Source organism: Carex rostrata, chromosome 7 (assembly GCF_964058835.1).
Source record: "Carex rostrata chromosome 7, lpCarRost1.2, whole genome shotgun sequence".
Classification (NCBI taxonomy): Eukaryota; Viridiplantae; Streptophyta; class Magnoliopsida; order Poales; family Cyperaceae; genus Carex; species Carex rostrata.
In genome coordinates this window covers 6,742,643-6,765,214 of record NC_135924.1, presented here as the reverse complement: position 1 = coordinate 6,765,214, position 22,572 = coordinate 6,742,643, and the positions used below count along the sequence as shown (strand labels likewise).

At 34.7% G+C, this 22,572-nt stretch overlaps 3 protein-coding genes, 1 long non-coding RNA gene and 2 pseudogenes across 5 annotated transcripts; 2 read left to right on the top strand and 4 right to left on the bottom strand.

Moving 5' to 3' along the window:
- Positions 1–1,069: 1,069 nt before the first annotated feature.
- Positions 1,070–2,119, bottom strand: LOC144556478 (kiwellin-1-like). The gene is made up of 2 exons (XM_078304834.1): positions 1,707–2,119; positions 1,070–1,582 (listed from the first exon to the last, which is right to left on the bottom strand). The coding sequence occupies exons 1-2, from the start codon at positions 1,996–1,998 to the stop codon at positions 1,305–1,307; spliced, it is 570 nt and encodes a 189-aa protein (XP_078160960.1). The 5' UTR covers positions 1,999–2,119; the 3' UTR covers positions 1,070–1,304.
- Positions 2,120–2,581: 462 nt separating this feature from the next.
- Positions 2,582–4,509, bottom strand: LOC144557109 (putative polyol transporter 4 pseudogene; annotated as a pseudogene).
- Positions 4,510–6,961: 2,452 nt separating this feature from the next.
- LOC144556476 (putative ripening-related protein 1) lies at positions 6,962–8,075 on the top strand. Its single transcript, XM_078304833.1, has 2 exons — positions 6,962–7,327; positions 7,451–8,075. Exons 1-2 carry the CDS (start codon positions 7,030–7,032, stop codon positions 7,726–7,728), a joined length of 576 nt encoding a protein of 191 aa, XP_078160959.1. The 5' UTR covers positions 6,962–7,029; the 3' UTR covers positions 7,729–8,075.
- Positions 8,076–9,085: 1,010 nt separating this feature from the next.
- On the top strand, positions 9,086–9,761 carry LOC144556479 (kiwellin-1 pseudogene; annotated as a pseudogene). Its single transcript, XR_013512463.1, has one exon. The product of XR_013512463.1 is annotated as a kiwellin-1 pseudogene (transcript).
- Positions 9,762–18,974: 9,213 nt separating this feature from the next.
- On the bottom strand, positions 18,975–20,040 carry LOC144556482 (uncharacterized). Its single transcript, XR_013512465.1, has 3 exons — positions 19,402–20,040; positions 19,194–19,293; positions 18,975–19,092 (listed from the first exon to the last, which is right to left on the bottom strand). It is a non-coding gene; the product is annotated as an uncharacterized LOC144556482 (long non-coding RNA).
- A 440-nt stretch (positions 20,041–20,480) lies between these two features.
- On the bottom strand, positions 20,481–21,744 carry LOC144556480 (CST complex subunit TEN1-like). Its single transcript, XM_078304835.1, has 2 exons — positions 21,196–21,744; positions 20,481–20,779 (listed from the first exon to the last, which is right to left on the bottom strand). Exons 1-2 carry the CDS (start codon positions 21,297–21,299, stop codon positions 20,617–20,619), a joined length of 267 nt encoding a protein of 88 aa, XP_078160961.1. The 5' UTR covers positions 21,300–21,744; the 3' UTR covers positions 20,481–20,616.
- Positions 21,745–22,572: the final 828 nt, after the last annotated feature.

Genomic DNA, 22,572 nt, shown 5'->3' with positions numbered 1-22,572 from the left:
ACGGCCAGCAAAAAAAAAAAATTCCAAAAATGCTGTCCGTGATGGATAGCAACGGCCAGCGAAAAACTGGACAGCTTTCGGAATGCCACTCAGCGAACTTTACACTATTTTTTTACAGTGAGCTTCAGCTTCTACTGTAAATTACTAAATTGAAAATCAAAGAGTACACACTGGAGAGTGCGAGAGAGAGAAAATCAAGCGAAATTCTTTATTGACGGATTATGAAAGAGATCAGATTTCGTCCATATGTTCTATGGATAGTTTTCATCCAAATTCTTTCTAAAGCGTGCGATTTGCTTTAAGATCCTTGTGAACGCATAAACTCTGATATATAAAGCGTTCGCGCACATTTTGATGCAGATCGGACGGTGCAGGACATAACGTTGAATAAGGCTTTGTCCAAAGTCTTTTGGACAAAAAGTTCTCCCTTTAAAAATTACTGACAGGAGTCTGTTAAAGCTGATTCCTGGAAAAGCGAGACAGACATATCGTGTGTCATGTGACCGACGGGTGGACCAAAGTCGTATCACGGAAACAATCACCTAAGATAACAGAATATTTTTGCTGGCCGTTGCTATCCATCACGGACAGCATTTTCAGAATTTTTTTTTTTTCCGCTGGCTGTTACTATCTATTGCGGACAGTAATTTTTTTTTTTTCCGCGCTGGCCGTTTCTATTCATAACGGACAGGGTTTTTTTCCGGTTTTTTCTCTGGTTCAATTAGAATGGTTAATGTAGTTAGAACGATTAATAAGGCACTAAGTATGGCCGTGATAAACCACAACGGCCATTGGCCGCGATATTTAAAAACGTTTTCCCTATATCTGAAAAAAAACGAAAAGCATTCTCTAATCTGAATATTTTTTTATTATATTTCTTATTAATAAAAATTTCGGAGATCTTACGAGTTCAGAGGATCCGGGCCCACCCATACAGCCGTACTTCACAGTTAACACGGTATGGGTTCTCACTGACTCACTGGTGGGACCAAGGGCAAACTTGTGACTTTTTACGACTCTATTTTGCTCATAAGTCAGAGAAGAGATTACAAATTTACAGCTTACTCGCTCATAGACCCTGAAAAAACACTTGTTACTTTTCGGAGACACCTCGTAGTGTCTCATTGTAGATTGTGGAGTGCATCAAGGAAACGAGCAATCCAGATCCACATACTTTCACTGTTCTATAATCTCTTTACTGCTCACTGCTATTAGTATATATATATTCTCCTAATACAATTGAATGAATTTAGAAAATAAACTCATTAGCATCATCCTAATTCTACATGAAGCATAGAACCTTGTTAAGCATCAGACCAAGTAATAGGCACTTCCATTTTACTGGTCGGTATACCGAGCGCATTCCAGACCCCCGGCGAAGCATTAATCACGTTAGGGGGACATGGCGGTTCGTAATTCTGATCAGCTGTGCAACCATTAACCGAATCACACTCATCCACCACCTTTGCCAGCACCGACTTCCCGTTGCCATTTATTATTATCTTCTTTAGACACCGGCTTCCACCGTCATACCAACCGGTAGGTAGCGCAACTACCAGTTCAGTGTCCTCGTGATAGTTACCTAAGAAGTAAGAACAATTTTTTTTAATCATTTACTAACAAAGCTGATTTTTTTTTTTTTTTTTTTTGGTATCTAACAAAGCTGATTGAATAAGCAACAAAAACAATATTGGTACGCAATGTACCGTCACACTCGGCCGGGGCCCCACCATCGCTGCCTTGGGAGAAGCCCCCGACATCCAACAAGGCATTGGTGGTGTTGGTGACAGGAGGAGAGCAGCGGTATTGGTTATACAATTGGCCGGTCTGGCAACAATCGGCGTAGTTCTGGGTGGTGCAGAACCCGGCCTTGCCGGTGAGGAAGCCGCTTGAGTGGCACGTGCCGACGAGTATGCGTATGGCTGCTCTGTTGAGGCTAGGAAGGGAGAGAGAGATAAGCAGAGAGGACAGAAGGATTAGGGAATTAGAGTTCTGCATAGTTTGATGCACAGGCACAGCTGATGATGTGATTTGGAGAATTGAAATTAATAAGAAAAATTGGGACAGATTGAGGGTTAATTTGGTAATTTGATGGCCGTAGAAGCAGGGGCAGGGATGAATGGGGAGGTAAGGGAGAGGAAGTCTACACGGTTGGTTTCATTGTCAAGGAGCAAATTTGCGGGATCCACCTCAAATTATTATTATTATTATTTGTTTTACTAATATCATATTATGTTGCCGTTGCAAAAATTGAATTGCGAGAATTGTTAAACTATGAAATTTTCAAAATTAATTCATCAATTTAATTTCCAAAGTAAAGTAAAATTGTTGTAATGTGAAAATTGAAATTTAACTTGGATAATTGATTATTAATTCATTTTGTCGAAATGTCATTGTGATGTTAATTTCTCTTAATAGGACCGTTTGTCCGTTTCGGTTTAAATAAAAGAATAATACACCAATCCCGATAATAAAAAAAAATGAGAAATTTAGATATAAGTCCATCAAAACATCAAAATTAGTTATTTCTTCATCTAAAAATGACTTTGCCATATTATAATTATACCCATTTATCAATTAAATCAATTAAAAATACTGACTAATAGTAAATTAGTAATATAAAAAGAAACAATTATGCTATTATATTTAAATCTTGTTACAATAGCTTCAGTCATGTTTCTCCAGCTGCAACGCTCGGTTCGCTCTCCTTCCCGGAGATTTTCACAAATGCGTTCTCCCTTGACTTTAGTTGTTACTTCATCAGTAAATTGTTGTATCCAGAGACATGCAGTAAACAAATGTATAGACAACATATGGAATCTATATCCAAATGCAAAACGCAAAACACTTCACTATTCACAAAGTGTGCTCAAGTACTTGACATGTTTCCTCAACAAAATATGTCTATTCTTTACATATAAATCCCTCTTTTTTGAAAATAATTGGTTGTGTTTTTTGAATGTTGCTTCTTTACCACAGCTCAACTTTGACATTTATGTATATCCATTGTACAAAATTATATTCCATGGATATGTAATTTTTTGAAATGCAGGCAAGTCTGAAAAACAAAGACATTAATTTTATTTTGTTCGTTTCTACTTCTCCTATTTCCACCTTCAAGCACCCAAAAATGAACAAATAAAAAAAATGGTCGTGTGAGTGAATCAGCTCGTGATCAATACTGAAGTCCTTTGTTAAGTATGCCTTAAAACTTTACATAACCAAGCTTCATCTCTTTTCCTTCCCATCCCCCATTTTCATCACCAAACAACGCCTCAATCTGCTCCAAGTTTTTGTCTCTCGTCTCTCGTCTCTCGTCTCTCGCACGTATTGATACATAAATACCACCGAAAGTGCTGACAAAATCCCAAAATTACAGAATGCACCAGCTACAGAAATGGCATCGCAGATAGACAGAAATGACAGACCGCTACTAATTAACCTGGTTGGCAACCGATCCAAGTGCTGCCGCCTGGACCCGCACTCTCCGAGGATAAATCTCAGAGACTCAGATCCCATCACCTAAGATATGGGGGTCATGCCAATTGAAAAAAAAAATGCAACATTTCACAAACAGTTGCTATGGCTACAGCGATCCCGGTTGGTGTAAAAACCAATCCTTTGACAGGTAAATAGAGAGAATTTGGTAAAACAAACTAGCAAATTGTCACAATAGTGGTCTTCTCCCGACACGATCTATAAGAAGAATTGCAATAAATATAAATAAGGATTTCATGAACCCAACTGTAACTGTTGCTGCGAGAAGTGTGTTATCAGATTGTATACCAGATGTTCTGAGTATTGTCGGACTGTAATACACAGTCGAATCTATACCCGTTATCTGCTGAAAGCACTGGATTCCCAACCTGGTAATGAGCATCCTTTTAAGCACCGCAACCACCTCTGTCTCGGCCAACCTCTCGGTCGCTTCCTCTTCAGAACCTATTATCTTGATCAACACAAACCGGGCTTCATCAGCCCGGTTTTGCATCACGAGCCATCTAGGTGACTCTGGTATGACTACTAATGTGAATCCAATAAAAACTGATGGAAAAATCTCAACAACTAGCATGACATCCCAATTTATATGAACAGATCAGCCCAAAAATGCATAATTTGAGATATACCCTAATAGAATGCCCACATTTATGACCTAAATGCTAAACCCTAAACTCAATATTAGAAATCGTGAGCTCAGTTGGATTCAAGCTTTCCGAATGAGAGGCAGAAACCCCCCCCTACAAAGATGCCGACATGAAGCAGATTCGAAAGCGGCCGAGGCAACCGGCTAGGTTAGGCCCCCTGTCCGATCATTGAGGAAAGGTTGAATCGGACTGAGCTCACGACTCAATGAATGTATTCACTTGCTCGCCGACACGTATTAGAACAGATCTAGGGTTAATTTGGTAATTTTATTGCCGTACAATCAGGGGAGAGAATAGGAGGCGGGTGAATGGGGAGGAAAGGGAAAGGTAATTTTATTGCCGTACAAGAACGGTATGTGGTCATCGGACGGACAGAGTACCGTCAATTGATTAATCGGTGCGGCCGATTAATCGAAATTATACGAATAATTTAATGTTTTTATTAAATTTTTGTATATCATAATTTATTAAAAATAATTTATTTAACTCATTAAACTTATCAAATTAACTTAATTTAACTCAATTTTATTATTATAACATGATATTACACTTTTTTTTTAACGCACAAGCACTTTACATGAGTCAGTAACACATTTATTTAATGAAAAAATAAATTATAGAGTTAAACTTTTTTCAAATACTAATAACATATTATGTGAAAGAAATGAAATATTCTAATATAAAATCACTAAATTTAATTTATAATAACAACTTAATTTCATAAATAAATATGTCGTACTAATTGAAAAAATTACATCAGTAATTAGTAAGAAAAATATATGATAAATAAATAGAAGAAGAATTAATTAATTTTAAATTAAGTAAGAAAAAAAAACATATATAAAAAATATTGAACGTATGTTCAAGCACAAACAAAACTGCAATACATGATTTATAAAACTTATTATCACACACTATCACATAAAAAAAAAATCAATGTGAAAAAAAATTACTGAAAAAGATTGAGATAAACGGAAATAAACGGAAATAATCGGCCGATTAATCGGTAAAACGGCTGATTAATCGGTAAAACAACTGATTAATCGAAAAAAACGTCTGATTAATCGGGTCCCACCACAAACATGCTTCCGTTAAGGATATGCGTGACGGTTTGGCCACCGTCACGGATTAATCGACCGTCACGGGCGTTTTTTACAACACTGATCCATAGACCTTCGGGTACGGTTCCTCTAAATTAATCCAAATTTGAGTTTGAATTCGGACCAATATAGCTCAGTTCATCTCTTTACTAACAAAATATTTTATATATTTCTAAAAATAAAAAATTGCTGGACATAGTCATGGGCTACTATTATTTTCTTTTAATTTTTTTAGTAATATAAGGGTTGATTTTCTTCAATTTTTCTCTAAATTGTATTGCAAGATATTTTTTTCAAAAGATAATTAAACTACTAATATAATATTCTATAAAATCAGTTCCGGGTGCATCCGTTACCTGACAAAATGTTGGTGGCCGTGTGACACCTCAAACTTATCTCGTCAATAGTCTAATAAGTGCAGCAGTGCATGAAACAATTTCACACAACACAAGTCACCAATTTAATTCGAATCTCCTGAGATATCTCAAACTCGAGGTTTTTCTGAAAGACGTTCTGCACGAATCTTAAAGCACAAATAATACGCCCCCTCCAGGCCTCCACTATCCCCGTTCTTATTCAGTAAACGCCGGTCACGCAGAAGTTGAGATATCTCAGAGGATACGCAAACACACCCCTCGCCTAATTTTTTTTTTTTTTTTTCCTGACAACAACCTTTCCTAGACATGAGGTAATTTAGCGAAATTTTTATTAATATCTAACTTTTTTTTTAAAATTTCAAAATCCACATCCAAATTCAACTTATTTCTAAATCTGCTCAAATCGGATAATTATTTTCCTGATACAGAGAATTTTTTTTGGAAATATTTCCCAAATATTTTTCAGATTTGGGATTCTGAAAAATTGTTCTTCAGATTTGTTTTTTTAATTAAATAGAAAATGTTATGATTTATTTATTTTGTATTGAAATATTAGAAATATATTTATATTTCTTTGAAATAAATGGAATACTATATAATTGAATTTATTAGAAAGACTGTCACAAATAATCCGGATCAACATTTTTCAAACTGAAATTTTTGTAGTTGTAAGAAAAATTAAAATATTTATCTGTGTATTATTAGAAAAAAAATTGAATCTGAGTTATTGATCTCAGTTCAAAAGTCACTTCTGAGTAAATAAAAAAAATATCATAGTTCTTCTAAACTATTCAAATTCTAGGATACTATATCTATTTTGAAAAAAAAATGATATCAAAATATTACAGTATCACATTTTGTCAAGTAAATTGTCTAATTATTTAATATTTTTGTTATTACAATAAATAATTTTTTCTATATAAATTTCGAATCTATTACATTTCACATAATAACCATTTTACTTCGCCATTAAACCAAAAACTACTTAATTTTCAAATTGAACAGTTGAAAAGCATGGATGAGATGAAGTCTTCCACCATTGTAAAAGACGGACATACGTACGGGCATATAATTGAGAAAAGAAAAAGTAGTTCAGGTGGATATTCCCACAAATTTGTTCGTTGAGGTTGTTCGGTTGCGTTACTGTTTTTGTGTTAAAAAAAAAAAAATTAATTTAACTGAATTTTTTTTTCTCATGAAAACAGTATTTTTTTAGTTCAATTTTCTGTCTTCATACCCATTTTCAATTGGAGACCGAACAGGGGATGAAGTCAACAGTATAGTCTTCCCAAGTCACCATGTCCCATTCGTCCCTCTTTCTACTATTATCCACCACAGTATGTACTAACATCCACCACACCTACTCTCCCAATTTTTCTCATCAATTTTGACTCTCCAAATCACATCATGATTTGGAGAAACTCTAATTCCCTCATCCTTCTATCCTCTCTGCTCATCTTTCTCTCCCTTCCAAGCCTCAACAGAGCAGCTATACGCATACTGGTCGGCACATGTCACGCAAGCAGCTTCCTCACCGGCAAGGCTGGGTTTTGCACCACCCAGAACTACGCTGACTGCTGCCAGGCCGGCGAACTGTATGCCCAGTATCGCTGCTCTCCTCCTGTCACCGACACCACCAATGCCAAGCTGGATATCGGGAGCTTCTCCCAAGGCAGTGATGGTGGGGCTCCGGCTGAGTGCGACGGTATGTTGTGTTCCAATATCGTGTTCTATTTACATGCTGCTATAGTCAAATGTAGTTTATAGAAATACAACTTATTCAATCAGTTTTGTTAGTAAAATATTAATTTTTTTTTTCTGTTCTTAGGTAATTACCACAATGACACTGAACTGGTAGTTGCGCTATCTACCGGTTGGTATGACGGTGGAAACCGGTGTCTAAAGGAGATAAGATTAAACGGCAATGGTAAGTCGGTGCTGGCAAAGGTAGTAGATGAGTGTGATTCGATTAATGGTTGCACGACTGATCAGAATTACGAACCGCCATGCCCTCCTAATGTGATTAATGCTTCACCGGCGGTTTGGGATGCGCTCGGTATACCGACCAGTGAGCAGGAAGTGCCCATTACTTGGTCTGATGCTTAATGGTGTTCATTGCGAGGTTTGGGGTGCGATTTAGGATGATACTAGGATAATTAATGAGCTGATTTTCCAAATTCACTAAATTGTATTCGGGGAATATATACTACACCAGAACCAAATAGCAGAGACAAGTAAAGAGATTTAAGAACAGGGACAACATGTGGGTTTGGTCCTTTCCTCAGTGTACTCCACAATCCGCACTGAGCGAAAAAGAAAGTTTGTTGATTGGAAGTTGTAACTTTGTAATATTTATTTCTTTTCTGATTTATGTGGAAAATAGATATAATATCACAAATTTGCCCCTGGATCCCACTAGGGAGAATCCATACCGTGTGAACTGTGAAGTACGGCACAGTTGGGATTCCATTTTCTATTATTTTCTTTAAACTTTTTTAGTAATAAGATGGGGCTCGGTTTTCTCCTTAATTTTTTTTAGGGGTAAAAAAATTCTGTAAATTGTGTTGCACGATCTTTTTTCAAAAATTAATTACACTACTGATATAATAATCTATTAAACCAGTCTGATAAAACACGGTGCCAGGTACCTGACAAAATGCTGGCGGGTGTGCATGTAGCCGCTCACTACGTCATACTTATCTTGTCAATAGTCTAACATATGCAACGGTGCCGGAAACAATTTCACACAATTAAGCAATTTAGTCGCCTACTCTTTTCCCCCGTTTTTTTTCCTCTTTTAATTTCTGACAGAAACCTTTCCTAGGCCTGAGGTAATATAGCTTGGATGCCATATCTATCATTTAACAAAGCAACTTAATCTGTTATTTAGTGGCACTAACCTCACAGCATGGGATCATGTAACAAAGCAAGCAAAAACAATTGCTCATTAGTCATTAGGAACTCAGACATAAGAATATTCTCAATCTCTTGCTCTAAAATACAATCATTGTAGTGTAGCTCAGGTTTAATATGTAAGTAGTGATATTTATAATTTAGAACTAGAAATCTGAAATTAGTGATATGAACATAATTAAAAAAAATTATCTTTAATATATAAAAAATATCAATTTTTTTACATTTTCAAAATTAAAAAAGAATTCTGTCAAAAAATAGTAATACGAGAATAGGTCGCGTATCATTTACAGAAGTTACATAATTAATGAACAATTTGGGACTTATTTGTAAGATTTCTAGGGGCAAATTAACCTATTTATTATTTTGAATTACAAATTCCCACAGAATTACAAAGCAATTCATTACATCAAAAAGGAAATAATAACAAATGACACCTACCAATCTACCATTAAAAAAAAATGTGACCCAAACTGACCTTTCATGACCAGAAACCGTCCAAAATTAATTATTCACACCTGAATCGCTATCACCACATATTACATTTACATTTACATTTGCATCCATATCCCTTTCCCATCTATCATGCCCATTTCTCTACCTCTCCTCCATCTCCTTTTTGCAGCAATTCTTACAATCCTCATGCTGCCCAAATTAAATCAAGCAACCATTCGTATAATCGTTGGGACGTGCCATGCCTCCGGTTTCATTGAAAGCAAAGGCGGTTACTGCCGGGTACGAAATGCTGCTAGCTGTTGTCAAGCCGGTCAGACTTATCTGCAATATCACTGCTCGCCACCTGTCACCAGCGCGACACCCGCAATCATGTACAAAACTAGCTTTGCTAACACAACTGCCAAGTGCCAGAACAAGACGTACACTGATGATGACGTGGTGGTCGTGTTGTCTACCGGCTGGTATAACGGTGGGTCCCGGTGTATGAGAAATATAACTATCAATGCGAACAACGGGAATAGCGTGTCTGCGCGAGTAGTAGGAGAGTGTGATTCGGTGAATGGATGTGATGTGGCGCAAGGCAACGCACCACCGTGTGTGGAGAACGTCGTGATGGCTTCACCAGCCGTGTGGGATCAGCTCGGTGTGCCGCAATCACAGAGTAATGAGTTGGATATTACATGGTCTGATGCCAGTTGAGCAATTTTGAGGATTCAATTATCTTTTCTGTTTTCTCTCTAGTGCGAGAAAGCTTTTCCAAAACAATAAAACATTTGAGGGGTGTGTTAGAGTCTTAGAGAGTTTGAAAATCGTGCACATTAATTAGGTATTAAGCTAATTGAGAAAATTAATATTGACTCTTTTTGGTTGTATATATATATATATATGATTAGAAATTTAGAATACTTAGTATTCCTTTTCTATCTAGTGATATAGTCATTGGAAATTTGACGACTCTTTTGTGAGTCGGTTGATTATTTATTAATTTTTGTTGGTGCGGATGACTAATTGAGGTCCCCACGGAGTAACCTTTTTAGGCCGTCAATTGAAGTCTAATTTCACATGAAATTGTCAATATTATAGGTGCAAAAGTTGAGACATTGCCTAATATTTTCAAAGATATTTGCTAATTATTTCTTGTACAACAGCTTCATTACTGAATTTCTGTAACACTTTAAAAGCCATAAATGTTAGAAGTGTGTCAACTCTCCACCGATACTGACATAAGGAAATAAATGATACTCAAACTGGGGCCAGCACTAAATTAAAGAATTGCAATTTGCAGGACCCAAGTTGAGAAAGTAATAATTGTAATAATTGCAAGCTTGGGAATCGGGCTTAAATTACGGCCCACAACAAGGACCAAAGATGTAACTCTTTTTTTAACCATTTATTTTTTATTTTTTTGAAAAGTATTGGTAGGTGGGTAGGTATAATTCAATAGAAAACAGAGAATTACAAGTACATTGATGTTGCATGGGGAATTCTCTTGTATACATATAGGTAGGGGTGAGAACGAAATTGATAACATCCGATCCTTATTTGAAAAATTACATATTGATATTTATTGTTCGAATATTCATGTGAATATAAATATCCGTATCTAATAGTAAATATATACCTATAATTTAAAATATATTATAAAAAATTATGTATTTCATTATTATAATTAGATAAATATTATGAACTTTAGTATTTATCAATAATATTATTTTTTTTTTTACACAAATATGTGATCCGATATGTATCTGTATGCGTATCTGTCTAATATCTAATTTTTATTCATACTAGAAAAAAAGAAGATATGGATATGATTTTACTACTATCCTCTCCGTATCCCATGATCTCTAAATTAAGATGTTCTTAGAGACCAAATTCTAATTAATTCAACTAGCAATTCGTTATTTAGAGATACACAAGTATCTAAATACCACAAATCTCTGTGCCGTGTCACAAAAAAAATTGAAAATGACTGAAATTAGCAATTCATATCCAAATTTGTCTAACTAATGGGCATTTAAAAAATGGTCATTATATTCGAGATCATCACAAAACTACATGTCTGAATTTTATTTGTAAGAATTTTTTACTAACCATAAAAATATTTTTACTTTTAGTGGCATTTAACAACTTAATGATTTTGCTTCCTCCTCCCACTTTGATGCATGACTTTTCCCGCCTTTCTTTAGCGCCAAAATTGTGACTCTATCTTCCCGTGGACTAAAACCTTCTCATCTCTCCTGCTTTTCCAACATCATTCTAATAATCTATCAGTCTATAGAGATGATATACGAAGAAGAGGAAGAGAGACCAAGATGGGAGATCGGAGTAGAATTACCCGTAATCGAGTAAGCTCCTTAATCTTGATCATATCGCTATAAATCACTATTCTCCCTTCACCAGTACAATACAGTTTTTGTTTCTCTGGTTTGTAATATATGCTTAAGGATTGTTTCTAAAAAAAAAAAAAAAAAGAACGAACTGAGATATGTACCAGTATGGTCTAAATCAATGTATGGAGTGAATCATAGTAACTGGATAATTATTTAATAAAAATCAATACAAGATAATGCATAGGAGATTTGTATAGTATAATCATATGAATAATTTGAATGTACAGGAGATTGGTACATGATTTGTACCGGTATGGTGCTCCCTAAATCAGCAAATAAACAAGTATGTTGTCCCCTAAGTGTACAAGCAAGGGCACTAAAAAATTCAAGCTGTAATACAAAAAGGGATTGGGGAGTGCATTTTTTACACTGACAATTCAATCATGACAAGTTATTGTTTAATGTTTGGTCCACCGGTAACCGTTGATTGGAGAGTTTATGAAGAAAATTTTCAAATATAGAGGTTGGAATACATCTTATTCTTGCATGCATGTGCTTAGAGGAGTGTATCAGATGAAAAGAGAATCTAAAAGCTATACTGGTATTTACTGGTATTGGTTAGTTTGTAAGGGAAATAGAGGAAATAACAACGAATGATGGGCTTTTAAATGTATATTTTGGTTTTTTTTAATGAAAGGTAGTATGACCTACGGACTTTGATGATAATAAAACCGCTTTTGTTAATATATTCTTTGATTCAAGCAGTTGCGCAAGTTATTCAAAGCCTGATTCAGATTCCATGTACAGGAGAACGAGTCTAAGGAGAGAGTGCTATTAATTCTTTACTAAAATTATATTGGATAAATATGTGAGTTCTTTGAATTTAGAATGACAAATACGTAATTATAGAATTTAGAGTGGTAAATACGTAATTTCAATATTTTTGAGTGGTATATATGTAATCCCCCCTATAAATATATATATATATATATATATATATATATATATATATATATATATATATATAGAGTTAGACTGGGGTGCTATGGATAGCATAGTGGCCTCTATGCTACGGCTCAATATTCGAGTTTTCAAAATTCAAACGGTCGATCCGAACCGTTCATCTTATTCTCCATATTAATATCTGCTTGGAGACCAAATTTTACATTTTTCTGAATTTTTTTACTATTTATTAAGTATTTTACAAAATTGTTGATCCAACGGTGGCTGCACAAAACAGTAAAACCGTTGGATTAGCGATTTTTAAAGTGGCTTAATAAATAGTAAAAAAATTCAGAAAATTATAAAATTTGGTCTCCAACCAGATATTAATATGGAGAATAAGATGAACGGTTCGGATCGATCGTTTGAATTTTGAAAACTCGAATATTGAGCCGTAGCATAGAGGCCACTATGCTATCCATAGCACCCCAGCTTAACTCTATATATATATATATATATATATATATAGAGTACGGCTAACGCGCTTCCTCTAGCATATGGGCCGAAATGCTTCCGGTGGAAATTTGAAATTTCAAAATCCAAAAAGTCGATCTGAACCGTTCATCTCCTTCTCCATATTAATATCTGCTTGGAGACCAAATTTTACATTTTTCTGAAATTTTTTACTATTTATTAAGCCACTTTGAAAATCGCTGATCCAATGGTTTTACTGTTTTGTTAAGCCACCGTTAGATCAGCGATTTTCAAAGTGGCTTAATAAATAGTAAAAAATTTCAGAAAAATGTAAAATTTGATCTCCAAGCAGATATTAATATGGAGAAGAAGATGAACGGTTCAGATCGACTTTTTGGATTTTGAAATTTCAAATTTTCACCGGAAGCATTTCGGCCCATATGCTAGAGGAAGCGCGTTAGCCGTACTCTATATATATATATATATATATATATATATATATATATATATATATATATATATATATATATATATATAGAGTTAGGCTGGGGTGCTATGGATAGCATAGAGGCCTCTATGCTACGGCTCAATATTTGAGTTTTCAAAATCCAAACGGTCGATCCGAACCGTTCATCTTATTCTCCATATTAATATCTGCTTGGAGACCAAATTTTACATTTTTCTGAATTTTTTTACTATTTATTAAGTATTTTACAAAATTGTTGATCCAACGGTGGCTGCACAAAACAGTAAAACCGTTGGATTAGCGATTTTCAAAGTGGCTTAATAAATAGTAAAAAAATTCAAAAAATTATAAAATTTGGTCTCCAAGCAGATATTAATATCGAGAATAAGATGAACGGTTCGGATCGACCGTTTGGATTTTGAAAACTTGAATATTGAGCCGTAGCACGGGAGGCCACTATGCTATCCATAGCACCCCAGCCTAACTCTATATATATATATATATATATATATATATATATATATATATATATATATATGTGTGTGTGTGTGTGTGTGTGTGTACACACACACATCTATATTTTTAGTTATACACACATCTATATTTTTAGTTTTCTTAAATTATACGTACATACAAATGAAAATTAAGGTTTATAAAATTAATTAAATTAATGTGTAAAATAAGTTAGTAAAAAAATTCAGACCTTTCCTAAATATGGTATTAATCCTGAAATTAAATTATTCAATTTGGTACGTGTAGATTGCAGTGGACGAAGTATCGTCAACCTTTGTTTAATTATATATATCTATTAATAAATTCTCCAAATTAAGTTGTACTGATCTCTCTATCAAATAATTAAAGCTCATATATATATATGAACCGATACTTTCTTAATGGCATCAACCAGAGCCATGGATGCAAAGGAATCCAAAGAAGGCCGAACTGCATATATTAATAAAATTATAAATAAACTAAGCAAGAGCACATTGCTTCCAACTGCTGCTGAAGAGAGATTATTTGAGGAAGCGCTCAGACATGTAGTTCATGTTGTTTCGAGCAAAGAATTTGCCTCGGCTGAAGGTATGTTTTCCTGTTATATTTATATATCGATTGGAGAGTATAACATGGCTTAATTAGGTCAACATAGTTTATGTACAGCATTGCTTGACCAACCAAAACAACTTTCAAACCACTTATATATGGAACCTTTCTATTATTCATAATATCTAATGGAAATTAAGGACCTCTGATCTGAATTGATAGGCACTTTCAGTTGTGATTTGAGCGCTTGCATTAAAACAAGAGACAGGAAACAATGCTTGAAGAACATATTGTATCAACTGTGTTGGTTGGAGCGAAAACGTTTGTATGATCCCCCATCAGATAATGAAATAGGACGCTACCTACTTATCAAAAAATACACAAGATCTATCTTGGCCTTCCATGTTGGGGCTTCACATGCTTTATGTACTTCTCATCTCTCTTGCTTTTCTTATGTTTATTTTCTCATCTCTTGCTTCTCATCTTATTTGTAGATACCTCTTATTTCTTTTGCACTTGTTAAAAGTTACATGACTGATTTGTCATTTTGTTTTAGTGACAGGGGATATCGATTCAAGGATATTTGCAGGGAGGGTTAACCTATTTCTAACACTTCACAATGCATTAGAGCTCATGGAACTCAATCCACATTTGGCAGATTTGTCAGAATATTTGTTGAAGGTGGATATTGAAGATGGTAAGTGATAAGAGAATTACCTTATCTGCTGATAATGGCTATGTTTATGACGCTGATGTGTATTTTATGGACCACAAAAATGGACATGTGAATTGCAAGTTAATTTATTACAAAAAAAAGGATTCTATAGTATTGAATTTCATTAGGGGTTATCGGTTTTGTATTTGCTTCTAGTGTCGAAAAAAGCCTACGTATACGCATGCATGATGGTAGAATCACCTTCAGATTGGTGACAAACAAAAAACATTGATCATGATCTATTTCACGAGTGATGCTTTTATGTTTAGAAGTTCTGAACCTTTTTTTTTCTTTTTTTTTTGTATAAGATTAGAAAGGTGAAGTATTGCCGAAAATAAAAAGTGGCTGAACTTGTCATCTGTGTATAGAACAAACTATATTACAATTTTGCAATGTAGATGGCTTACCCTTGCCTTAATTATGATTCAAAATCAATATTCCAAATAACAAAAACAAACCATCAATCTTGTTTTACATTGCACGTGATATATTCATCTCAAGAAACATTTGTAGTTCATTGTACTAATTAAGAGCCCAAACCGAATTGGTCTAAATGAACTGATCCCTGTTTTGTTAAGCAGTCTCCAAACTTACACCTTTGATGGGTACAAGAGAAGGATATGAGATAGCAACAGTAATTCGTGGGAGCAATGAGAAGAGCTACATGTTCTACAAGCACAAGTTCATGTTGGCTTCAAAAGATTTGAAATGTTCTTCATTTGCATTTTTCCCTCCCCTCGAAGACGAGGAGAGATCTTATGTTCAAGTATTGGATGGTATTTCGGCACCTTTAATTGGAGCTGAAGGTTAGTTCATTAGGCAAATAGCTTCTGTTAAATGATATCGGATCTTTTTAGAAAGACGAACTCTTACAATTATATATTTTATGTAATTATTATATTATTATTATTTGATTTGTATTTGTTATTTGGTCCTTTTCAGATGAGATGAATGTTTTCTCTGATGAGTTGTTTAATCTCTACCTCGAGAGGATTTATCAGGATATTGTGGACATAGAGAGACATTTTCTACAAATAAAAGGTTGGATTTTGAAGAACTTATCCTTGGTAGACTGGTGGGAGAATGGTGGGACACATTTTACAGAACAAATTTATGCATACCGTGATGAGTATGAGGATCACGAGTCAGCTGCATTTCGAAAAGAATTGACCGAGAAATGTGAAGTCTCAAATGAAAATTTACCAGATTATATTTCTCAAGTTGACCATTGCCTCACTATTGCTCTACTTGTTGATTCACTCCTTCGAAGGACTACAAATTGTTTCACGTTTACTGGAATTAGAGAATTTAAAAGATGGAAGGAGGTAGGCTGGGAAGCTGTTCATGCCTTGACTCTTTTAAAAGATGGTAAGGTTTTCAAGTTTTATTCGTGTAAATTTGAGCGAATGAATCTTTATGAGGGGCTTCATGTTCTTTCTTTTCTATTCCTACTAAAGTTATTTCTGGACATATCTAATTTGCAGAATTCATAATTACAAATCCATGCTTGTTAGAGTACCTTAATAAAGACGAGTATTGTGAATATCCGGAATTGTTTCTGAATGCACCTCTGCTTCTGTTGTTTTGGAATTTTATTCAAACGAAGGGGCTTTAGTATGCTTTTACAAACGAATGATTAGAAATTACCAAAAACAGGTGATTAGTGTTGCTTATTTATCTAGTAAAATGTATAGATTATTAATCCCCAGCATAAAGTGGTTTGGCAATCCTTGATTGGAATAATTAAATACTGTGCATTGAATAGCAAAGAACTGTGTGCTTTTGAACTTTCAGGTTTTTTTGTTGGAAGTGTGTTTCAAGAGCAACCTATATTACGAAGCCCACATAAACATGGTATCTGTGTATTACTTCATATACGTTTCCATTATATGTACATGTACAGACAAAATATGACAGATAAAGTATCCGATTACTTGATGATTCTATAGTAGTGAACTAGTGATAGTCGTAAATATTTGAAAAAAGGAGTAAAACAGGTCGAGTTCATCCATTACACTAATTAATATTAACGGTTCTTATATTTTTAGTGCCTTTGGAGAATCACAAAGCTACAAGGAAAAATGAGCATAATCTTCATGAAAAGAGCCAAGATGAGAATGTCGTAATTTTAGAGGACATTATCAATGATCTTAGACGCATTGGAGATTCAGATATTGTACTAGACAAAGAAGAGAGGGCACTTGTGCAACACATTTGGGGAAGTGTGGCATCATCCACGCACTTCTTTGTCAGTGCAATGGCATACGAGCAGAGAAACTACATAAAACAGCACAACTTGTTTGATCGTATGCACATCATCGTCTTTTCTTTTTTCTTAATTTATTCTAGCTATTTCATTTGGAGGTTCCAAAACTGAAGCATTCTTCTTGTTAAACCCTCCTTGATGATCTATTACATAAAACCAATTTACCTCAATCACCGAGCATAATATGCCAAGATGCTGCAATTTTTGTCATTTTAAATCAACTGGACCTACTTTTAATTACTATTTTTCAAAGAGTAATTAAGTTTCTGGAAAACTGATCTCTAGCTTGTATCCATCTTTTCAGTTCGAATGATCGGATTGCCAGGAGCAAAGACGGAGGTAAGCAAGTTTCATACGTGGACAGGTCGAGTTCGTAAGAAGCTAAGGGAGTTGCAAATTAACATTCCAAATTTTGTAGAAATCTTAGAGGCCTACAAAATTGGTCTGGATGAAAGGTTGAGAAGCTCATGATCTATCAACTCTAATCGCTTCTGCAGTCAAAAGCCTAAAACTAAAGCTTAATCTGTGATTTAAAATTCATCCTTATTAGTCGTCATTTCATTAACAATTTACTAGCTTAATTTTAAGGTGGAACTGAAATTATTTATCTATAGTCGAGATTCATTTTATATATTATATGTACGTTTGTTGTACACTACGAATGTTTACGGGGTATCTAATTATAAATTTATAATATGTCTAGAGATTTCTGTATGTTTGAGGTATTATCACATCAAACAAAGATAATAAACTATGGAGAACAGAGGTCCTACAAGCGCTACGTCTGAGAAATGTTTATTTTTGTAAATGCAGCAGTAGTGCAAATTTTCTAATGTCTAAATTAAAACATGTTCTACTTTGATAATGGTTGAAAAGAAGATCGCCATTTTAGAAATAAAAGACAGAAAAAAAAAACTTTTGTGGTAAGCACCGGATCTGACGTTGGCACGGTGGAGGTGAGAGAGAAAGAAGCCAAACGCCATCTCATCCATATTAGCACCAAGCCTCTTGTGGCAACGAAAACCCGTCAAATGAGATCTTTATAGGTAGAGCATCTCGGCACGAAATCATCTGTTGCATCAAATGAACGATTTCGTTGCTACCATTGCCGGTGAATTTGGTACGGAGGTTAGGTTATGTACGTATAACGATTTCGTTGCTATCTCAATTTCTTGTAGGTTTAATTTGTAATTTTATTTGGAATGATGTAATCGGGTGAGACTATTTTCAATATATGCAATACCTACGGGTTTCAAATAATAATAATAAAAAAAACGTAGAAGATGAACTTTCTCTTTGCACGCCTAGGGAACCGTTCAAAGTAGGAGAGAGAACAAATGGTATATAATAATTAAACTAGTAATCGTGCCCGTGCACAGCAACGGGAACAAATTATGTAGTAGAAAACCTAATTTACTAAATTTTTTTTTTCATAAAAAAATAGAGAAAATAAATATCGCTGAATGTAAACCAAAGATATTATTTCTGAATTGAATATAGAAATAAAAAAACATAACATTCTCTAATAAAAACCATAAACATACAAAGCTAAAACAAAACAAACAACCTAAAAGTACTAAAGTAAGTAATTTCAATACGCTGACATCTGGGGATTAAAATGGACAGTGGAAATATCCGTGACAAGCAAATGATTATCTGTAAAATATTCTTATTTATTTAGTTTAAATTTAGTTTTTAAAATTTCAAATAAACATAAAAGATATAAATTTGTTACATACATGGTGTATCAACAAGTACTTTCACCCGAGTGACGAAAATAATAGACTTTTGTTCAATAGCTTGGAGGACTCCCGGGTTGTTCTCGAAGGGTTTGCCTACCATCAACAATGGAATGACAGTTCCTCTAAACATTGAAAACATTGTAAGCAATTATGTGAACCTTTAATGTTTGATTTGAAATATTCAAATTATAATTAGTAAGTATTGTTTATTATTATTACTCACGTCGGATGAAATAGATATATCTTAACGGAAGGCACAAGTTCTCGACCTCTCCATTCGACGAAATTCACTTGGTGAGCATAACTCACTTGACCGAGAACATCTAAAACAAAGTCAATATATGTTGCCAATTATATAGTTTAGTAATGATAGTTAAGATTAAGATTAAGATTAAGATATTTAATTAAATAGGTAGTCACAAGTTAATTACCTGTGAGATATTTGCCGCGTGGTATCGCCTTAATTTGATCTATGGGTTATGGCGTTGGGTAAATTGCAAAATTTGGATGAATTTTTATGGCTCAGGGACTATGATGAACAGGTGGTTTTGTAACTGACAAATTTCAGGAACCAGCAGTTCTCTATTCTGACAGTCTGATTTGTGATTTTTTCTGAGAGCAATTGGCTGGGCCAAATTTGGAGTTCTTTATATGAAAATGACCATCAATACTTGAACTTTATGCCTAATTAATTTCAGAATTTTTATGGCTCAGGGACTATGATGAACAGGTGGTTTTGTAACTGACAAATTTCAGGCTGGTAGCAATTTTCCTGAACCAGTCCCAATTTCAAAAGATGAACTTCTAAAATCGATTATAAATCACAGAAAATTCCAAATAGAGAAATTCCTTTTTCATTATATTCATATGAATGTCCTCTACATGTAGATGTAGCAGTTTGAACATATTTGAATTAGATCTATGTTTTTCTATTTGTTTTCTATTTAGTGGCTGTTTTGATCATATGCTACACCAGTATGTGTGGGGCTTGATTTCACTTACGTATGTGGCTGGTACAATCATTGATTTCAAAAGCCTGGTTTGTAGCAAGTATCAGTAGTTTTGCAACATATTGGTGTCATTTTATTTTTTTTTCTGAAATTTCTAATTAGTAAATTTTCTGGGTCTGTACAACGAAAATATTGATCCATAGTATGGACCAATCTGTGCTATGCATAGTTGTAAAAGATCAAAAGAGAAGTTACAAGGCAAAGTTAGGAAATACCCAACTGGTACCAAAATCCCCATAAAAGCATTAAAATCACACAGAACATAAAAAAAAAGAAAAAAAAAGGAATTGAAGTTGATCACTAGAATTTTCTGTCAACAAGCTAAAACTATGTTTTTGTACCAGCAAGCATACAAGCTCGTACCAGGAAGGATACAGGTAAACCAGACAAGAGGAGGCTCAACTTTGTTTTATTAAAATGTTTCATGATGGGATAACAATCGTACCTTCACATCGATCAGTGATGACAGGTGCAACAAATTCTTCACACAAATCCATTATGTTGATTTCCTCTATATTTGTAAGATTCTTATTTGTTAGTAAGAATAATACTCTAAATTAATAATTCTTGTAAAATAATGTTATGGAATGCTATAAACATATACCTTCAGTAATATTATCAAATTCATTTGTACTGTCATACATCTTGGGTATCAAAGTCAATAACCAGTTCACCAATGAACTGGTACAAAGAGCCAGCACAGAAAATGAGGTTGATCAAATGCTGGGTGACGATTTTCAAACTGACATTTCCGTCGCTAATCTCAGCAATTCCAGTCTCAGCTTGATAAGATTCAAGCCTAGACAAAATAATAAAAAACAATTAACAGTATTATTACCTTAATATACCAATATTGGTGCATCAATGCCTCGGATCCCCGACAGTAATCCAAATTTTGAGTTTGAATCTGGGCCCCCATTTCACCAAGGACCGGATTTGCCCAAATTTCCAATCAGACTGAGGATGGAACAAAAGGAATCAAACGGTACCAATCAATACATAACTGTGATTCACTTTACAGTATCAGTGATGGTGCAAGGTGGTATGTTAATAAAACAACTAATAGTATTATTACTATAATATATCAATACTGGTACATCAATGCCACATCCGCCCGGTCAGTATGGTACCAATGCTGGTACAAGGTGATATGTTGATACATGAAAAGGGAAATGAAATGAAGAAAGATTAAATGGGATGAGTGTTCTAACTCACCTTCCTGTAACTCTAAGGGATTGACCATGCTTGAAAATTGGAGATGAAGGTTCCAATTCTCGCAAAATTACAGGAAAACCAGGCTTGATTCCAGAAGCAGCCATGTGAAGCTATTGCTATGGTGTGAAAAGTAAGAAGAGATTTCGTTAATTTAGGGCAAATTTCACTGGAGTTGGTTTTTAAAATTGAAGTTGAATACTTCATCATGCTAAACAAATATCATATGTAAGTGCGATTCGAAATGAGGACACTAACCTTGTGATTGCAATTTTGCGAGTGCGAATGTAGAAAGAGAGAGAGGAGGAGGCGAAGTTGCGACAGAATACGAACTGTAGAGATCGCGAGAGAGAGAGAGAGAGAGAGAGAGAGAGAGAAGGGCGGAGTGGGGTGAAGAGACGGAGCGCCAGAATTATTTTTTAGCGGAGTGAAGAGATGGAGCGCCAGAATTGTTTTAGGTTTTTAGGGATCCTATGTGGCGCGAACAGTGGGGTCTTAAGTGTTGAAGAGTAAAATTTAGAAAATTCTGCTGTATGTGATCTGAAAATTGAATGGCTGATATTAATTCCGAAAATTTAACTTTTAATCACAACCCTTGCAGAATCTAGACATTAAGCTCCTTAATAAGGTAGGGAGATAATGAAAAAGGGCTTAAGGAGACACTAAGGTGGTCGATCCGTTAAGTAGAGGAGAGAGCGGGCTTAAAATTTTTGTCTAAGGGGAGGTCTTAAGTCCTTCCAAGGAACTGTTGTTCGGTAGATTGAGTTAAGGAGTTCTTAAGGAAACTAAAGTTGAGGTGCCAAAACCTTAAATTTTAGAGTTGTGCAGCAGAATGGTCGTAAATTAAACAAAATGTGTGCCATGTTTAAAATTCATTGACATTGAAATCATCTCATCAGCGGAAGCATTTTGATCAACGAACTTGAAATCAAATTATGTCTATTGAAATCATTTGAAATTTTGCAGAAAATCATTCCGATCGATATGAGTGTAACCTATCATATATTTGTTAATTTCAGTCCATGTGCTTCTAGACCAAATTTTATATATATTTCTAGTAGTTATGTAAAAGTTTCATCTAAAAGACTCATTACAACAATTGGGGTTGTGGTATCTTAAAAAACCAAATCATTACGCTCATGCATGGAACATCACATTAATTGCGGCAGGCCTAGGAGGTAATGCCGGTAGCAAACTTATTCATGGTCAAATCTGTCAAACCGGGCTCAAATGGAATTAAGGCATACATGAGTGTGCAATTATCACAGCTGGTACGTGCCACAACGAAAGGATGATTTAATATGGCGATGGACCACCACCGGTAGTTTCACGGTCAATGCACCGAGTTACAAGCATTTTGTTGTGTTTCATTTTGTCGTT

Coding starts and splice junctions, on each gene's coding strand:
- LOC144556478 (XM_078304834.1), bottom strand. CDS start 1,998: ATGCAGAACTCTAATTCCCTAATCCTTCTGTCCTCTCTGCTTATCTCT. Junction 1,583..1,706: donor GGCCCCGGCCGAGTGTGACG/GTACATTGCGTA, acceptor CTTACTTCTTAG/GTAACTATCACGAGGACACT.
- LOC144556476 (XM_078304833.1), top strand. CDS start 7,030: ATGATTTGGAGAAACTCTAATTCCCTCATCCTTCTATCCTCTCTGCTC. Junction 7,328..7,450: donor GGCTCCGGCTGAGTGCGACG/GTATGTTGTGTT, acceptor TTCTGTTCTTAG/GTAATTACCACAATGACACT.
- LOC144556480 (XM_078304835.1), bottom strand. CDS start 21,299: ATGGCTGCTTCTGGAATCAAGCCTGGTTTTCCTGTAATTTTGCGAGAA. Junction 20,780..21,195: donor TCCCTTAGAGTTACAGGAAG/GTGAGTTAGAAC, acceptor TATTTTGTCTAG/GCTTGAATCTTATCAAGCTG.